We start from the raw sequence: 15,464 nt of genomic DNA on the forward strand, positions 1-15,464 counted from the left end.
TTATTTTGAGAGAGAGAGAGAGAAACATCAATGTGCGGTTGCTGGGGGCCATGGCCTGCAACCCAGGCATGTGCCCTGCCTGGGAATCAAACCTGCGATGCTTTGGTTCACAGCCCACGCTCAATCCACTGAGCTACGCCAGCCAGGGCCAAAAAATATTTTTAATAGTGTTTCATTTTCTTCTTTGAGTGTGGCCATTGACCAGCTAACAAGAGCATGTCTATTTTGAATACTTTCTCAAACAGAGGAAAAGCACCTGTGTGAAATCACTCACCTTTTTCACACACAGGTGCTCTCCTGGTGGCTAATCAAGACTGGGTACAGTACGTAGCTACTCATCAGTCTTGCAGTCCAAGATTAAGAGCCCAATAAACTAATAACTTGTGGCTTCATAGACATCTTCCCCTAGCAATAAAAATTAACCCCTCTGAAATGAAGTCACAGAATAAATGCACTCTGAAGATATTTTGGAAATCATCTCATCCAACTCCTTGTTTTTTCAATATGAAAAGAAACCCCCCAAAGTTAAGTGACTTCCCACAGGTAACAAATGAAGAGAGAACCCAAGTCATCCTGGTGCTTTTCACGCTCCTTTTTCTCTTCCTATTGGATTCAAGGTCTCATAAAGGAGCAACAATGCACCAAATCATGGCAATGATCAAAAGCAGGAAAAAACTAAAGTTAAGAACACAACACAAAAACAATAAATGGTCATTGCACTGGTAAACCTAGGTGCTAAGGTTGAGAATCTGATCCAAATCCAATGAGAAAAGTAAAACCCTTTCCAGATCTCAGACCGCATTAGGACACGTTAGCGGATAAATACCCTTTGGACATAAAGATAAGCAAACAGGTTTGGCCAGCATATCACAGCTCATCTGTCTCTTTCTGATACTATGTAGATACTATCTTTGAGTTTATAAAGAAGATAAAAAATTCATAGGTGAATCTCACCTGACAATTCCATACAATCTTAGATGAACAAAAATGACAACACATCTTAACTCAATTGATTTGGCCAATGAAGAAAGGCCATAAACATTTAAGCACACTTTTTGAAAGGTAAGTAACATCAGAATCATGTAACTATCACAAAAATTACAAAAGATGCTGTCTCTGATTATGTCTCTATTGCCAGGCTGGGAGGAAGAGGTAGTTCAGAGGAGGAAAACAACCAGAAGCCCCTACAAATAGGTCTCTCTCAGGCACCCTGCAAGAAACTGTACCCTGCAAATAATTCCTTGTCCTATGAGCTACTAATCGAATCCACTTACAGTGCCTTTTCACTCAACTCTAAAAGCTAATAACTATATTCTAATCCTTAAATGAAAAAGATAAACATTTTATTAAATATCAGATATAAAAATTATTTAATGAAAACTTACAGAAAAGGCAACGATTATTTCTAAGTAAAATATTTTATCTGCCCTGGCTGGTGTAGCTCAGTGGACTGAGCGTGGGCTGCAAACCAAAGGGTCGCCAGTTCGATTCCCAGTCAGGGTACATGGCCTGGGTTGTAGGCCAGGTCCCCAATGGGGACCACGTGAGAGGCAACCACACATTGATGTTTCTGTCTCTCTTTCTCTCTCCCTTCCCCTCTGTTGAAAAATAAATAAAATCTTTTTTAAAAAGGCAAACATTTTATCTTATCAGAATGAACCACATCCAAAAAAACAGAAATGTAACAAAAACTACCACTTTAGGACCAGACTGCATCTGGCTTTAAGGAATCTACAAGATAATCTTAAAAAGTCAATGTGCTCTAAGATTACAAGAATAACAAGACTCATAGATGTTGACATCACAAAGGCACAAAATCTCACATTTTACATTTTTTTTGCTATTGAGTTACTAGAAAGGATTCAAAAAGCTTCAAAAGAATCAAAGACTAAAAAGCCAAGTCAGGTAACCAAATCTAATATGCCTCTATGGTGCTTTGTGACATACATACCATCAATACTTCGGAAATCCAGTAAATACGTTCGACTATCCACTTGGTATAACTGCAGGCTCATTTTGGAGTATGTACTCGTCACAGGATTCTTCCTTCGGACTCGCAGATAGTATGGGTTTACAACCTAGCGTACCGTGTGGACAAAGACAACGTCAAAAGCCATTCTTCTACAAAACGCTACAAGTTTGCAAACGTACTAATAGTCAGAACGCCCTTTCCTACCGTCCTACCTTCCATTCATAATCCAGTTGTTTAATTGCTCTACAGACTTCTGCCATGATATCATTTGGTCGACTCTGACTCCTAATTCCCAAATGCCATTTTGCTCTCCTTACGCCTTGGTGTTTGGATTTCTGTGGATTTAACTCATCAAGGGTATGGCGTGCCCTTGGTGTCTCAGCGACCAAGAAGGGTACTCTTTCAGGATGAGGCCGAGTCAAATGGTGATCATCGAGAAAAGAATCAGGTGGGCTCGTCGCCAAGTAAAAATCCTTGGCCTCATTCATTATCCTCCTGTTATCGATGATGAGGTGGTAGGCGACCGCCAAAGGGTCCTGGTGGTTTCTGTTATAGAGGCAGCTGAGGACCTCCTCCTCGGAGCACTCAAATTTCTCACACACTTCTTTTAAGGCTTCATCGTCAATCATGGTTGAGCTATATGACGGATCCTCAGGAAAGAGATATTTGGGAAGATCCTGCTTAAACCATTCATGCTCCCTGAGAGAAAAAGGCAGGGCCAGGAGAAGGATTTTGAGTAGAGACAAGACGGAAAATGAGACGGTATTATCATCTTTTTTAAACTGAGACTTTCTGGCTCACATTTCACTGTATATATCAGAGGAAATGCTGCAGCCTCCCTCGGATTTTAAGAGGGAGAAAGCATTGCTGTAGTAACAGGAAAAGAAATGTAGATACTTTAGGTTACATCTAAATTGTAAAAATATGTTAACAAGAAAAAGCATCTCTCACTTAGATATTCCAAAATGTAAATCTTAGAGAACGTGATTCGTCCCTTTCATCAGCTGGTGAACCCACGCCCTGACCTTTGCACCCGTTTTGGCCGGTCTGCAGCACACGGAGCGGAGGGAGAAGACCCAAGCTCTGCACGCCCAAGTAACCCTTCCTCCTTCTCCACCTCCCTAACGTTTCCTTGTTTCCTATCCCAGATCTGCACCCGATTTCCTCCTTCCTTGTCGCTCCATCTTGGAGAAATGTGCCGTCTAGTGACACTCTCCAAAGAGAAATTCCCATGGGGCGGGGGGAAGGGGGGAATACAGAATGGTAGAAGAAACATTATCTGCAGCAAATTTTAAAAGTCATCATCAGAAGTGGCTCACTCAGCCCTGACCTCTGTGGCTCAGTTGGCTGGGCATTTTCCTGCAAAGAGAAAGGTCGCCAGTTTGATTCCCAGTCATAGCACATGCCTGGGTGGTGGATTTGGTCCCCATTTGGGGCGTATACCAGAGGCAACCCAATCGATGTTTCTCTCGCACATCGATGTTTCTTTTCCTCTTTCTCCCTCCCTTCCCCTCTCTCTAGAAATAAAATGAAATATATGTTAAAATTTGAGAAGTAAATTTGTCACCATCACTTTTGTCTTATTTAAGCTATTAGTTTGAACCATATGAAAATGGCCATGTTGACAGACTTTTTACCTACAAAACAGCAATTTCATATGTGATTCAATGTCTACTACTACAAAAAATGCATGTCAATGACTATTAAAATGTCCTCATTCCTTGAGATGAACAAAAGGAAAAAATATAATTCATAAGATCAGAACTCAAATAGCTACATGTAAATTTACTACTAAAAAGTATTCATCCTAATGGGAATACATAAAAGTCAGATACAAAGCACACTCTAGAACAGTGTAGAGAACCACTGTAAAAATCGAACACCCTTCCAGTGTCCTTTTTCTATTAGTTATTTTTTTAATTTAAAAAGTAATGTAATGTTCATTATTATCATTTCAAAACAAAGATGCATAAAAATAAGTAAAAACTGCAAGTCCTCCCTCCTACCAATCCTCCTTCCCTAAGGTAGCCAGTATAGTGTGTCTTTTTAAATAACAAAATAAATAAATGTGTCTCTACACACTACTTTTAACACAAAAATAGCACATGCTGTCCTGTAACTTCTTCTTTCACTTCACTGGCATCACCGATACCGTCGGATCTGGTCACCCCCAAGCGGCTTTAGTACCTGATGTCTTTGACCGTGGCCCTCTTCATGGGGTCCACCTGCAGCATATGTTTCAGGAGGCTGATCACAGAAGGGTTTAAATACTGGGGGGTGTAAAAGATGCCATCACAGATCTTCTTAAAAAGGGTTGGCACGTGGTCGTCGTCAAATGGGAGGGTTCCGCACAGCAGAGCGTAGAGGATAACCCCACTGCTCCATATGTCTACCTCGGGGCCTGCGTACAGTCTGCAACAGGAGACACCCACGGGGTTAAGTGCTCATCGCCGACTTAAGAGTCAGTCACTGTGCAAAAATGTTAAGAATGGATACTGAACAAGTACAAGGGGGAAACCCCCAAAAACCTGGAATTATCTTCTGACAGGTGGGCCCCTGGTAATACAGGCTCCCCCATCAGCTGAGTGTGCTAGGAGCCCATCTGTATCGGTGCACCTGTTGGCATTGTTGTGAGAGGCTGCGTTGGGCTTCAGTGAATTTCTTTGGAAGACTCTTTCACCACGTCTGCCCATTTCGTGACGGGTGATTTATGAGCGCACCTGCCCGCACCAAGCTGTGCTCGGCAGTTTCTGACCAAAAGCAGCCCGACCCCAATGCCCTACCCTCCCTATGCACCCCATCTCACCCTAAGCAACTTTTTTTCTTTCCCCCGATGAAAAAAAGTCCTCAAATAGAAACATTCTGCCGATGTGGAAGAGGTGAAACAGAAACGGCAGAAGCACTGAAAGGCATCACAACTGACGAGTTCAAAAACTGCTCTGAGCAGTGGCAAACCACCTCGGTAGGCGTACTGCATCGGATAGAGTGCACTTTGACGGTGACTGAGGTTTAAACATGTTAGAGTAAGAACACAATTTTTATAAATAAATCCTGGGTTTTGGGGGGTCCCCCCCTTGTAATTATCAGTCAGAATATAGTTTGTACAATCGCTGCTGAATACTACACATAAAGATTTTATACTAATTCTATCCGTATTTTCTTTGAAAACAAAAGTCAAGAATTTTTTTTAAGTTACAGACTGTAGCTAAACTTCTGTCCTCACTACCTTAGTACAGTCCTCATGAGATCCAACCAGTAAGGCCAAACCTTGAACAAACATATCGTCACTGAATTTAAAGCCCTCACAGTTTGGTTACAGAGGAGGGAGTAAGTGACCTTGGCCTGAGGCTGGGGAAGGAAGCCAAGTTAACTGGTTCACAGACGACTCTGTTTGCAATACACTGTAGCCAACTGACCAGCCTAGTTGGAGACTAGTTAGATAACCCATTCAAAGTTGGGCTTCAGAGAAAGGATTTATTTAAATTGTCAAATAAATTGTTGTACTGATCAATAAGCACTGTTTTGAAAGTAAAAGTTTCCATTCATACGACCTTACAGAAAGGCCTTATGCAAACCAAGAAAATCAGACTTCCGTCATGGCCCATTGCATATATGCGCGACTACAATAACTTGTGTCTATGTATTTAACCCTGCTCCCAGTATCCACGGTCCTGAATTGTTTTATCCCCTAAAGAACTGAGACAACACAAATGGAACAGTTATTAAAAGATTTTTAAACATTAATATAAAACGATAAAGCTTGATAAATCTAAATTTAGGATACTTTTGCCTTATTCATAGTAATGACTTGACAGAAATGTAATTTCTCTGAGCGGGCTAGGCAAGCAAGCTTATGGTCATCGAAAGAAAGCACTATAATGTCTCCGCATTGTGAATTAAGCAGGATGTGAAACATTCAGACAAAGAAACATGTTTTAAATAAAAGTTCTTAAAAGTTAATTATAAAAACTAGTAAACAAAATCAACCTTCTGTTTTGAATTTCAGTGGTATAGTGAACAATTACTCTTACTTAAAAAATTTAAATTTCCCTGTTGTCTAAACTATTCAAAAAGCTGTATCTTACAAAAATTCTCATCTTCTCAAACATTAGGTTAGTAAATTGAGAGGTTACATTTTTTTAAATAATTTTGCAGTCTCTAAAAGATTTTTTAAATGAAAATTCAAAATGAACGGAGTCTGAAGATTTTATTAATACTTGAGTCCAATTCTCCAAGACCCTTATCCTAAAACCTTAAGCCACGATAAAATACCATCTATTTGAAAAATTAAAGCTACATACTATACTTTTAATTCTTCATCTAAGTAAACAGTAAATCACTCTAACGATTAGATATTTCTGTATTATTCAAGTTTTTAATGTCATACCTATCTTTAAACTCGCTATTGTTAAAGCTTCAACTTCTTCTACCAGGAAAATAAGTATTCTCATCTAACTACTTTAATATAATATTGACTTTGCATACCAATATTTTCCTCCATAAATGGAGTCCTTAATTATAATGTTTTATTCTTAGAACATTTTCTGGATAAGAAAAGAATAACCCTTAAGTCTCTCTCCTTTCATCAAAATTACACATTCCAGGCACGACAGCCTAACAAAACCCAGGCGAAAACGACCATCACAAACACACTGAGGGTGGGGGCGTCAGATACTACCTTCCTGAAATTACTTCTGGGGCAGCATAGTTGGGGGAGCCGCAACTTGTTCTTAAAAATTCACCATCTGACATCATGTTTGAAAGACCTGAAAATGCACAAAATCAACTACTCAGGATTTCCCAAGGACAAAAATAAAAGCAAAACTCCGTTAAACAATACAAGTGAGTTTGCATTAAGGAAATAAATCACTTTACTCTTTGCTCCAACAAAATTCTATAGTCTTTTCCATTCCCAAATTTTGCCACTATGCCCTAAAATTTGTCATGTATTTCAACATTTAAAATTAGTGTACTTTGGGAATTTAATGTGTATATAGTAAGCTATTTGTTATTGTGCTTACTAGAATAAACTTCATGTTTAAATTTTATTAGTACAGAAATTACTAAGGAAAAATGTAGAACAGAGTAGAAGAATTAAGTTTCTCTTAACCCCTGTTCTGATTCTTTAATAAGATATAATAATTTCAGAAATCAAAGCTTTTTCAGAAATCAAAGCTTTGAATAAAGCTTTGAGTTTCCTCATAGCTTTATTCCAAAAAGACACCTCTGCCTTCTCAAAAATGTCCTCTATGAAAATGATGATCACAGTTGTGGTACGAGAAAGTCAAATAATGTAGTCAACTACCAAAGAACAAAACAAAACAAAAAAATAATAGCTTAGGGCTGGCTGGCACTACTCAGTGAATCTCTATACACTGAAAAATATATATATATATTCAAAACTGAGGAAAATATAAGACTCTCCTCTGATTTGAACTGGAGCTAAGCAAAAGAAAGTTGCAGAGATTCATTTTTCACTCAGATTTAATAATGTTGATGGCAATTTATATAAAAAATAAAGGGCAAGTAAATTTATTTTGATGATCCATATAATGTTCCTCAAGCTGAAATGACGTTTTTCTCAAGTTGAAATTGGTTTTCTATCATTTAAAATACCTTTTTTTGTCCTGGCTGGTGTGGCTCAGTGGATTGAGTGCCAGCCTGGAAACCAAAAGGTCGCCGGTTCGATTCCCAGTCAGGGTATATGCCTGGGTTGTGAGCCAGGTCTCCAGCTAGGGGTGTGTGAGAGGCAACGGATGGATGTTTCTCTCACATGTCCACATTTCTCTCCCTCTCTATCTCCCGCCCTTCCCCTCTCTCTAAAAAGTAAATAAATAAAATAAAAAATGCCTTTTTTCATCCTGGCTGGCATAGCTCAGTGGATTGAGCGTGGGGTGCGAACCAAAGCATCGCAGGTTCGATTCCCAGTCAGGGCACATGCCTGGGTTGCAGGCCACGGCCCCCAGCAACCACATTGATGTTTCTCTCTCTTTCTCCCTCCCTTCCCTCTCTAAAAAATAAATAATTTTTTTTAAAAAAAACTAGCATCAGACTTTAAAAAAATGCCTTTTTTCCCTAAAATAATTTTATTCATATAGTTTACCTTCTGGCTTTCAACGCTTGCATAACTCCCTCCTAGGCTCTCTCCTCTCGCTCCATAGCTGATCAAAAGGACACACTGGTAAGAGGTTGCTAACTCCTCTTTCACGCTAACAGGCTCTGTCAAATAATGTCTCTACTGCCACCAACTTAAATTGTTTAGCTACTGTCACACAACTCAATTTTAAAGACACAGAGCTAAGAAAAGAGAATTCCTTATTTTCTCCTTTGTATACGTGCTCGTGAGCTGAACAGTGACGATACACTACTCTGGGAAACTCGGTCCATTACCCAAAAGTAAACGTTATCTGAAGACGCACGTCCGTTAACCGCAGCGACCGGAGGAAACCGTAAAACCCCTTACCGAAGTCAGCTATCTTCGCGTTCATGTGAGCGTCGAGCAGGACATTTTCCGGCTTCAGGTCCCTGTGGACCACCATGTGCCTGTGGCAGTAATCCACGCCGGAGAGGATTTGTTGGAAAAGACGTCGACTCTCTTTTTCATCCAGCTAAGGAAAGTAGAGAGACATCTTAAAAGTGTGGCTTTCACAAGTAATGCTTCTACCTATCAGTCCCCAAGCCATAGAACTGCAGGAAATGCACGAACCCTTCCAAATGAACCTCACTTGTCAGATACTTTCGAAATGCACAGGAGGGCCGCGCAGCCCGGACCAGGCGCGCTCAGGGGGCCCTGGAACCGAACCGGCGGCCCGGCACCCTACCGGCGTCAGCGCTGCCCCGACGCACCGCCCCAGCCTGCGCTCCTTCCCGTCCCACGAGCCAGCTCAGCTCACGCCAGGTTCCGCTGGAAACTAGGCGTGCTTTCCCCCACGAGGTCAAAACGTTTCATCGTCACTGTACCACGGGGCGTTGAATGATACACAGCAACAAATAAAACAGAGGACCTCACACAGTTGATAAAAACAGACAATTAAATGAACGAGTGAGTGATAGTGCTCTGGAGAAAAGTAAAGCAGGATAAGGACACAGAGAGTTACACTGTGGTGGGGATACTATTTTAAGCTGCATGAGGAATTAACATTTAAGCACTGCTAATGAATTAGCAAGCAACCATCTTATTGTATGTTCTGAAATAAAAGACATTCCAATTTTAACTAAAGAAAACCCTAATTTCATTTATTTTATAAAAATATAAAAGCCTTTATCTTTAATCTGCTTACTGAAAAAATTATGCCGCAAATACATTTTTTAGGTCAATATTTAATTTTTAATTTTTTTTCTTTTTTTTATTGTTGTTCAGGAACAGTTGTCTCCATTTTCCCGCAGACACATTTTTTAAAACACTCTTTTAAAAATTACGTTTCCAGCCTGGCCGGTGTGGCTCAGTTGGTTGGAGCACCGGCCACAGGCTCGATCCCCGTCAGGGCACACGGCCCGGATCCGGGCGCAGGCCCCGCCCCCGGTGTGTAGGCGCAGCACCCCAGACACTGTTCCCCTGTCATATCAACGTCTGTCTGTCTGTCTGTCTGTCTGTCTCTTTCTCTCTCTCTCCCCCCCGCCCCCGCTGCCATTCTCTCTCTCTAAAAGCAATGGAGAAATGTCCTCGGGCGAGGATAAAAAATAAAATAAAATAAAATTCTCTTTCCATGTATCTCTATTTCTGCATTTTCTTATTTTACCTGTTTCCCATAATCATTACTTAGACAGGCTTGCCCCTGACAAGTCATAGTTAATAAGAAGCTATCAATTCCGCTGGGCGAAGGAGTCTAATACGCAGTCTGTAACACAGATCACAAATGAGCATTCTCGGACCAGACTTTCATACCTTCAGTGACATGGACAACCAGGGAGAAGGGATGAAATAACTTTTTAATGCAGAATTAAAACTACCGAAGTGCTATGAGATGTCCTTCCTCCAAAAAAATACTAATGCATTAGCAATCTAACACCTTTGCTTCTAGAAGAAATGAAGGTTCATTTTTTAATACTTTATATCCAATATACTAAATGAAATAAAGGATGCATTCTACATGTGAAAGAGAAGAAAACTTAACGGATTAAACAAAAGGTAAGTGGTAACACAAGCAGATAGGCCGCAAAAATGAAGACCACACTGTGTCAATAATCGCACAGCACCAAGGATGAAGGCGGAAACCGCGGCGGAAGACTAGAGAAGACGAAGCACACTTCCGGTTACGCGGAGCCGGCGGAGCCGTCTGCTTCCGCTCCCGGAACTACTGCCGAGGTGACGTGACCAGATAAGGACACACAGACCCGGAGAGGGGACGGCAGGTCAAGAGGGGCCACACTGGAGAGCGGGGGCACAGCGGTTAACACGTCAGGGGCCAGAGGAGCCCGGGGCACACGCCCCCAGGGGTGGGGTGGAGGGCGGTCCTGAGCCTGCCCCTGCCCAGACCCCCGCACACTCAGCGGTCACACTCAGCGGTCGGAAGTGCTGGGAGTTTCTGAAGGCCGGAGCGAGGGAAGAAAGGAACTTCAAACTCCCCTCTACTGGGGAGGGAGACCCGCAGTTTATTCTTCGGTAAGGCGGACCCAGCTCTGTCCTCAAGGACTCCGAGGCAGGGACGAGGCACCAGAAGGAAGACGGGGGACTCGGTGAAAGTGGACACACGCACTAGGAACACCTTGCAGCCTCCGCCCCATCCAGGGGGCTGGCCGCTAGGCTGGCACTCCGGGGAGCTCGGGCGGTTTCTTTGGGAGCGACCATCTGATCCGGGGAAAGATGTTCATAATCACTGACATTGGGTGTGTCCCAACACCACGGCCAGGTCGCAACCTCATCACCCTCGGGGAGGCCCGCCCGTCAGGAAGCTCCACCCGCAGGAAGCTCCGCCCGCAGGAGCTCCGCATTTAGTGCCGCCTTCTCCGAGGAAGGGGCGACCCACGACCCACGAGGAGGGGCCCATGCACAGAGGACGAAGACCAGTGACGTGAATGACAGCAGCGCAGTGAGGCAGGGAGCACGGCGCGTACAGGAACAGCGCAGGGAACACGGGGAAAAATGTAACTGTCATCTTCAGACAGATAAAGAAGATCACATTTGTAGAAGAAAAAAATAGGCTATTTAAAGAGAAAATTTCAGGAAGCAAGCAAGATCTTGAAATAGAAAAACGACAACTGAAACTTTAATAAGCAACAGATAAAAACTGAAGAAAATTCCCATAAAGCAAACTGACCAAAAAAAAGAAAGACAGAAAAAGAAATACAGAAAAGAAAACAAAGATTCCACTTCGACTTGCGCCTGTTTCCATTTTTTCCAGGCAGAAAGGGACAGAGGGCTGGGAGGGGGAGGCAGTACAGTGGACAGAGAAGTACAATATCTAGAATTTAAATGAACCATGTCAGGAAATGGCTAATCAGAATTAACTTGGAGAATGAGTTGAGTCTCACGAAAGTAAACATATGCTACGCAGGATGAATGAACGAAGGATGCGAAGAACTTTAGATCGGGAAGGAAACAGAAAGGACTCGCAGTTCTAGACACAGCTCTTCCGGGGAGGGGCTTCTGCGGGCCACACAGCCTGGGTGTGAGAACAGGTGGGGGTGGGGCGGGGCGGGGCTCAGTTTTTGTATCTGGAACTTAAGACACTGCTCAAATGTCTGCTAAAGCTCCTTCCAACTCCAAATTCTTTCCGTCTGATTCCTACCTCCTTCACGGAGCCTGTACTTGCTACTTTAGGTACATCAGGTTTCTGAAACCAAGAAAGGAATGCAACCTAAAGGCGGCTAGGGTCAACCAGCATGGCCTAGCTCCTTAAGTATTGAAGAACATTTTGTAAGGATTAAATATATACAGAACTTTAAGACATATATTGAAAGCATTTGTAGGCCCCAAAGCATGAAGTCTGAGGATCGTGAGTTCTGGGGTCTCATTACGATTCTGTCATTAATATGTCACATGACCTTGAGCAAATACATACACTGTGAGTCCCCCTTTCCACATCTCTGTAAACTGACTACAAAAATAATCTATAAGGTCCTTACTAGCTCTAATAACCTATGATTCTAGACAAATATATGACTAAGGGAAAAGATTATTAAATAGACCTCTTAACAAAATTGCTTTCGAGTATCTTAAAACTAGTAAGGGACAAGGGGAGTTACAAAACAGATACAGGATTAAATTGGAACTGCTTACCCTTCCATTTTTACAGATATAATCAAATAGCTCTCCTCCTGAGACATATTCCATCACCATGAAAATGTCAGAAGGTGTACTGATGACCTGGTACCTGGTGAGAGAAAACATTGCCTGCCAACGTTAAAACATGCATGTCCATTCATTCAGTAAATGTTTACTAAGTGCCTACAATATTCCAGGTACTGCACTAAGAGCTGGGGAAACTGCAGGAAAAAAAACTTCTCTGCCCTCCTGTCCCTCACCTTCTAGGAGCCAGGAAACAAACATGAAATGGACAGGCAATACGTCAGGGAGTGGAACATGCTAGGAAGAGAAAGAGCAAATGGAGGGTCATCTCTCACATGGAGCGTTCAAGGAAGGCCTCTCGGATAAAGCAATATTTGAGCAGAGCCTCATGGAAGTCAGGGAGTAAACTGTGCCTCTGCCTAGAAAGAAGGTGACCCAGGCAGAGGGAACAGCAAGCACAAAGGGCATCCCCCAGGTGGGAGCCTGCCTGGCACGTTCAAGCAATGGTAAGACGGCTAGCAGGGTGAGCTGGGATAGAGAAACAGATGTGGAGCTGAAGAGGTAACTGGAGACCTGAGGACAGAGAACCTTACGAGCCATGATAGAGCTCTGGCTCTTACTCCAAGGGAGAGGAAGGTTTTAAACAAAGCAGGCGTGTGGTCTGGCCCAGTCACACCTTAGCTGTGGCAGCATCAGGAAGAACTGACCACAGGCAGTCAAGGCGGATGCAGGAGCCACGGCAGCCGTCCCTGCGCAACATGGAGGCAACTCAGACGGGGCTAATGGCGATGAAGGAGCTGGACGGAAGAAACGGGATGGAGAGTGGACGTGAGAGCAACCGGGAAGTTAAGTTTCCACCCTGAGGAACTGGACGTTCTCGGAGATGGTGAAAACTGCGGGAAGGGCAGGTTTGGGAGGGGAACAGAGAGCTCAGTTTCAGCCGCGTGGAATTTCTTGTGCTGCGTGGACATCCGCGTGGAGGACTAAAGCAGGCGGTGGGCACGGGCCTGGAGTTAAGGGGAGCGGCTTCAAAGCAGAGGGGATGTTCAGGGGTCATCAGCACACGGGCACTATTTGAAACCACAGCACCTCAGTCAATGAGAAGAGGTGAGAGTGAAACCAACTGGGGGTCAGCCAGGTCAGCACAAAAGTCGCAGCAGTTTTAACTTACGGTCTGTAGAACAAAGCTGGGCAGTAAATAAATCATCTGAAAACCCTACAACTGTGAAACAACAGTAATGTTACTGCCCTTCTGAAATACTGGATGCCTGATCTCCAAAACAGTTCTGTTTTATCAGATGTAAGCAACAGGGGAGAAAACCTTTTCGCTGCACGAACTCCAGCGAGGCTCACTGACTCCGGTTGAACGCTGTCCTAGCAAACCGCTGCCGGTTCTGCAGCACAAAGGGCACTGCGCGTCACCCACAGAAGGGCAGGGGTCCAGAAGACGAGACAGGACGGGAAAGGTGACTGCTGAGGAGCACAGGGGCAGCACGGGAACACAGGCTTAAGTGACACGGAATGGGGTTAGACAAACACACGGACAGGAAGAAACTTCAGCATCCTCAAGAACAGACCCAGGAGGTGACAGTCATCTTCCTCACCTCTCATATTAACCAGGTAACAAGACACGAGGGAAAAACTGGTAGGACTGCAGGTAGCACAATCAGAGCTTACAGTTTAATGATGTGCGGGTGCCGGAAGAGCTTGAGGTTCTGGATCTCCCTGCGGATCTTCCCCACCACGTCCAGGCTGCGGATCTTCTGCCGGTTGAGGATCTTCACAGCGACTTTGTGCCCGGTCAGCTCGTGCTTGCCGACTGCGGGAGGGGGGAAGCATGACCACGAGTCAGTGCCAGGCCTGCCCGGGTACTTACGCAGGCGTATATCCCAAGGGCAGTCATCCTCGCGTCCTCAGAAAATACTTGAGCAAACTGAACTCCCTTTCACCTCCGCCTGGTCTGCCTGTGTTTACAGGAGTGATTGAGTGGGAGAACACAGAAGAAACTGGTAACGCTGGTTCCTTCCAGGAGGCTGGAAGGCTAAGGGAGAAAGATGAGAGACTTTTTTTTTCGCACTTTTAAATTCTCTTCATTTGTTTTTCATTTTTAAAACCGTAATCTCACACATACCAACTGAATCACACACACGTTTTTCCTTTTGGTGTACAGTTCTACGGATTCTAACACAGGTGGACCCTGGTGTGACCACTGTCTCTACCAGACACAGAACAGCTGTGTCACCCCACAAAGCCCCCTCCCACTGTAGCAACCTCCCCACCCGTAGCCCCGTGAGCCTTTTAAAACTTGGTTCATGAGCATATAGTTTCCATTTTTTAACGTAAGAAAAAAAATTAAGCGATTATCTTTTCATTTTGAATGCAATGCCCTGATATTCAATGGTGATAGAATTTAGACATTTTTATAGAGGCGAAGTCTCCAGAAACTTCACCCTTTCTCCAGAACCAAGAAGATGGTACCCACTACAGGAGGAAAACGAAGAAGATCCCCAATGTGGCGAAGGAGCAAAGTCCCAGGTTAACAGATACGCAGAAGGCCCGGAGGCAACAGACCCAAACAGAAATGTTGCAGCGAAGCCGAGATGGTTACTTCCACAGGGGAAAACGGAGAAGAGTCGTCCAGGTGTGGGAGTGTGGACTATCACACTGACAGAATTTACAGAGACATCTGAGGATGTGGGGAATTTAAACTTAGTTTCAAAGAAAGTGAAACAAATGAAAAAATGAGGGAAGAACCCAAGGAAAATTAAAAGTTCTGTAGAAAATACAGTCACGATGTTGGCTTAGCAAACAGTTTTTATACAGTCACAATTATGAAAACACAAAACACGTATTTTTCAAAGGACGATGTAAGGTTATTAGGAGAATGAAGGGGTAAGAGGGAAGGTATAAGAGAATATCCTCATCTACCATAACAGGAAGTCAACAAAAAAAAGCCCGTCAATAAGAATTAAGAGATGGCTTATGTACATGCATATATTAATTAGAAATGTGGAGGGGTTTTTTTAAAGATTTTATTTCTTTATTTTTAGACAGGGGAAGGGAGAGAGAGAGAGGAAGAGAAACATCAGTGTGTGGCTGCCTCTCATGTGCCCCCTACTGGGGACCTGGCCCACAACTCAGGCATGTGCCCTGACTGGGAATCGAACCAGCGACCATTTGGTTCACAGGCTGGCACTCGATCCACTGAGCTACACCAGCCAGGGCAGAAATGTGGAGGTCTAAAAAAAAAAAAGACAAATACAA

The 15,464-nt window shown here is 43.4% G+C and overlaps 1 protein-coding gene across 2 annotated transcripts in view; it reads right to left on the minus strand.

The window, feature by feature from the left end:
* Positions 1-15,464, minus strand: part of PRKAA1 (protein kinase AMP-activated catalytic subunit alpha 1) — a 32,724-nt gene that overhangs the window by 3,002 nt on the left and 14,258 nt on the right. Inside the window, exons 2-8 of one of the 2 annotated variants that reach the window (XM_045847834.1) lie at positions 13,878-14,019; positions 12,192-12,285; positions 8,436-8,580; positions 6,651-6,738; positions 4,160-4,384; positions 2,185-2,671; positions 1,952-2,078 (exon numbers count right to left, since the gene is read on the minus strand). In XM_045847834.1, coding sequence (XP_045703790.1) covers positions 1,952-2,078; positions 2,185-2,671; positions 4,160-4,384; positions 6,651-6,738; positions 8,436-8,580; positions 12,192-12,285; positions 13,878-14,019 — 1,308 coding nt within the window. Of the gene's footprint in view, positions 1-1,951; positions 2,079-2,184; positions 2,672-4,159; positions 4,385-6,650; positions 6,739-8,435; positions 8,581-12,191; positions 12,286-13,877; positions 14,020-15,464 lie in introns of those variants that run through there. The other variant, XM_045847835.1, reaches the window with a different exon arrangement.

Source organism: Phyllostomus hastatus, unplaced genomic scaffold, assembly GCF_019186645.2.
Source record: "Phyllostomus hastatus isolate PE091 unplaced genomic scaffold, TTU_PhHast_1.1 phas_contig_58, whole genome shotgun sequence".
Classification (NCBI taxonomy): Eukaryota; Metazoa; Chordata; class Mammalia; order Chiroptera; family Phyllostomidae; genus Phyllostomus; species Phyllostomus hastatus.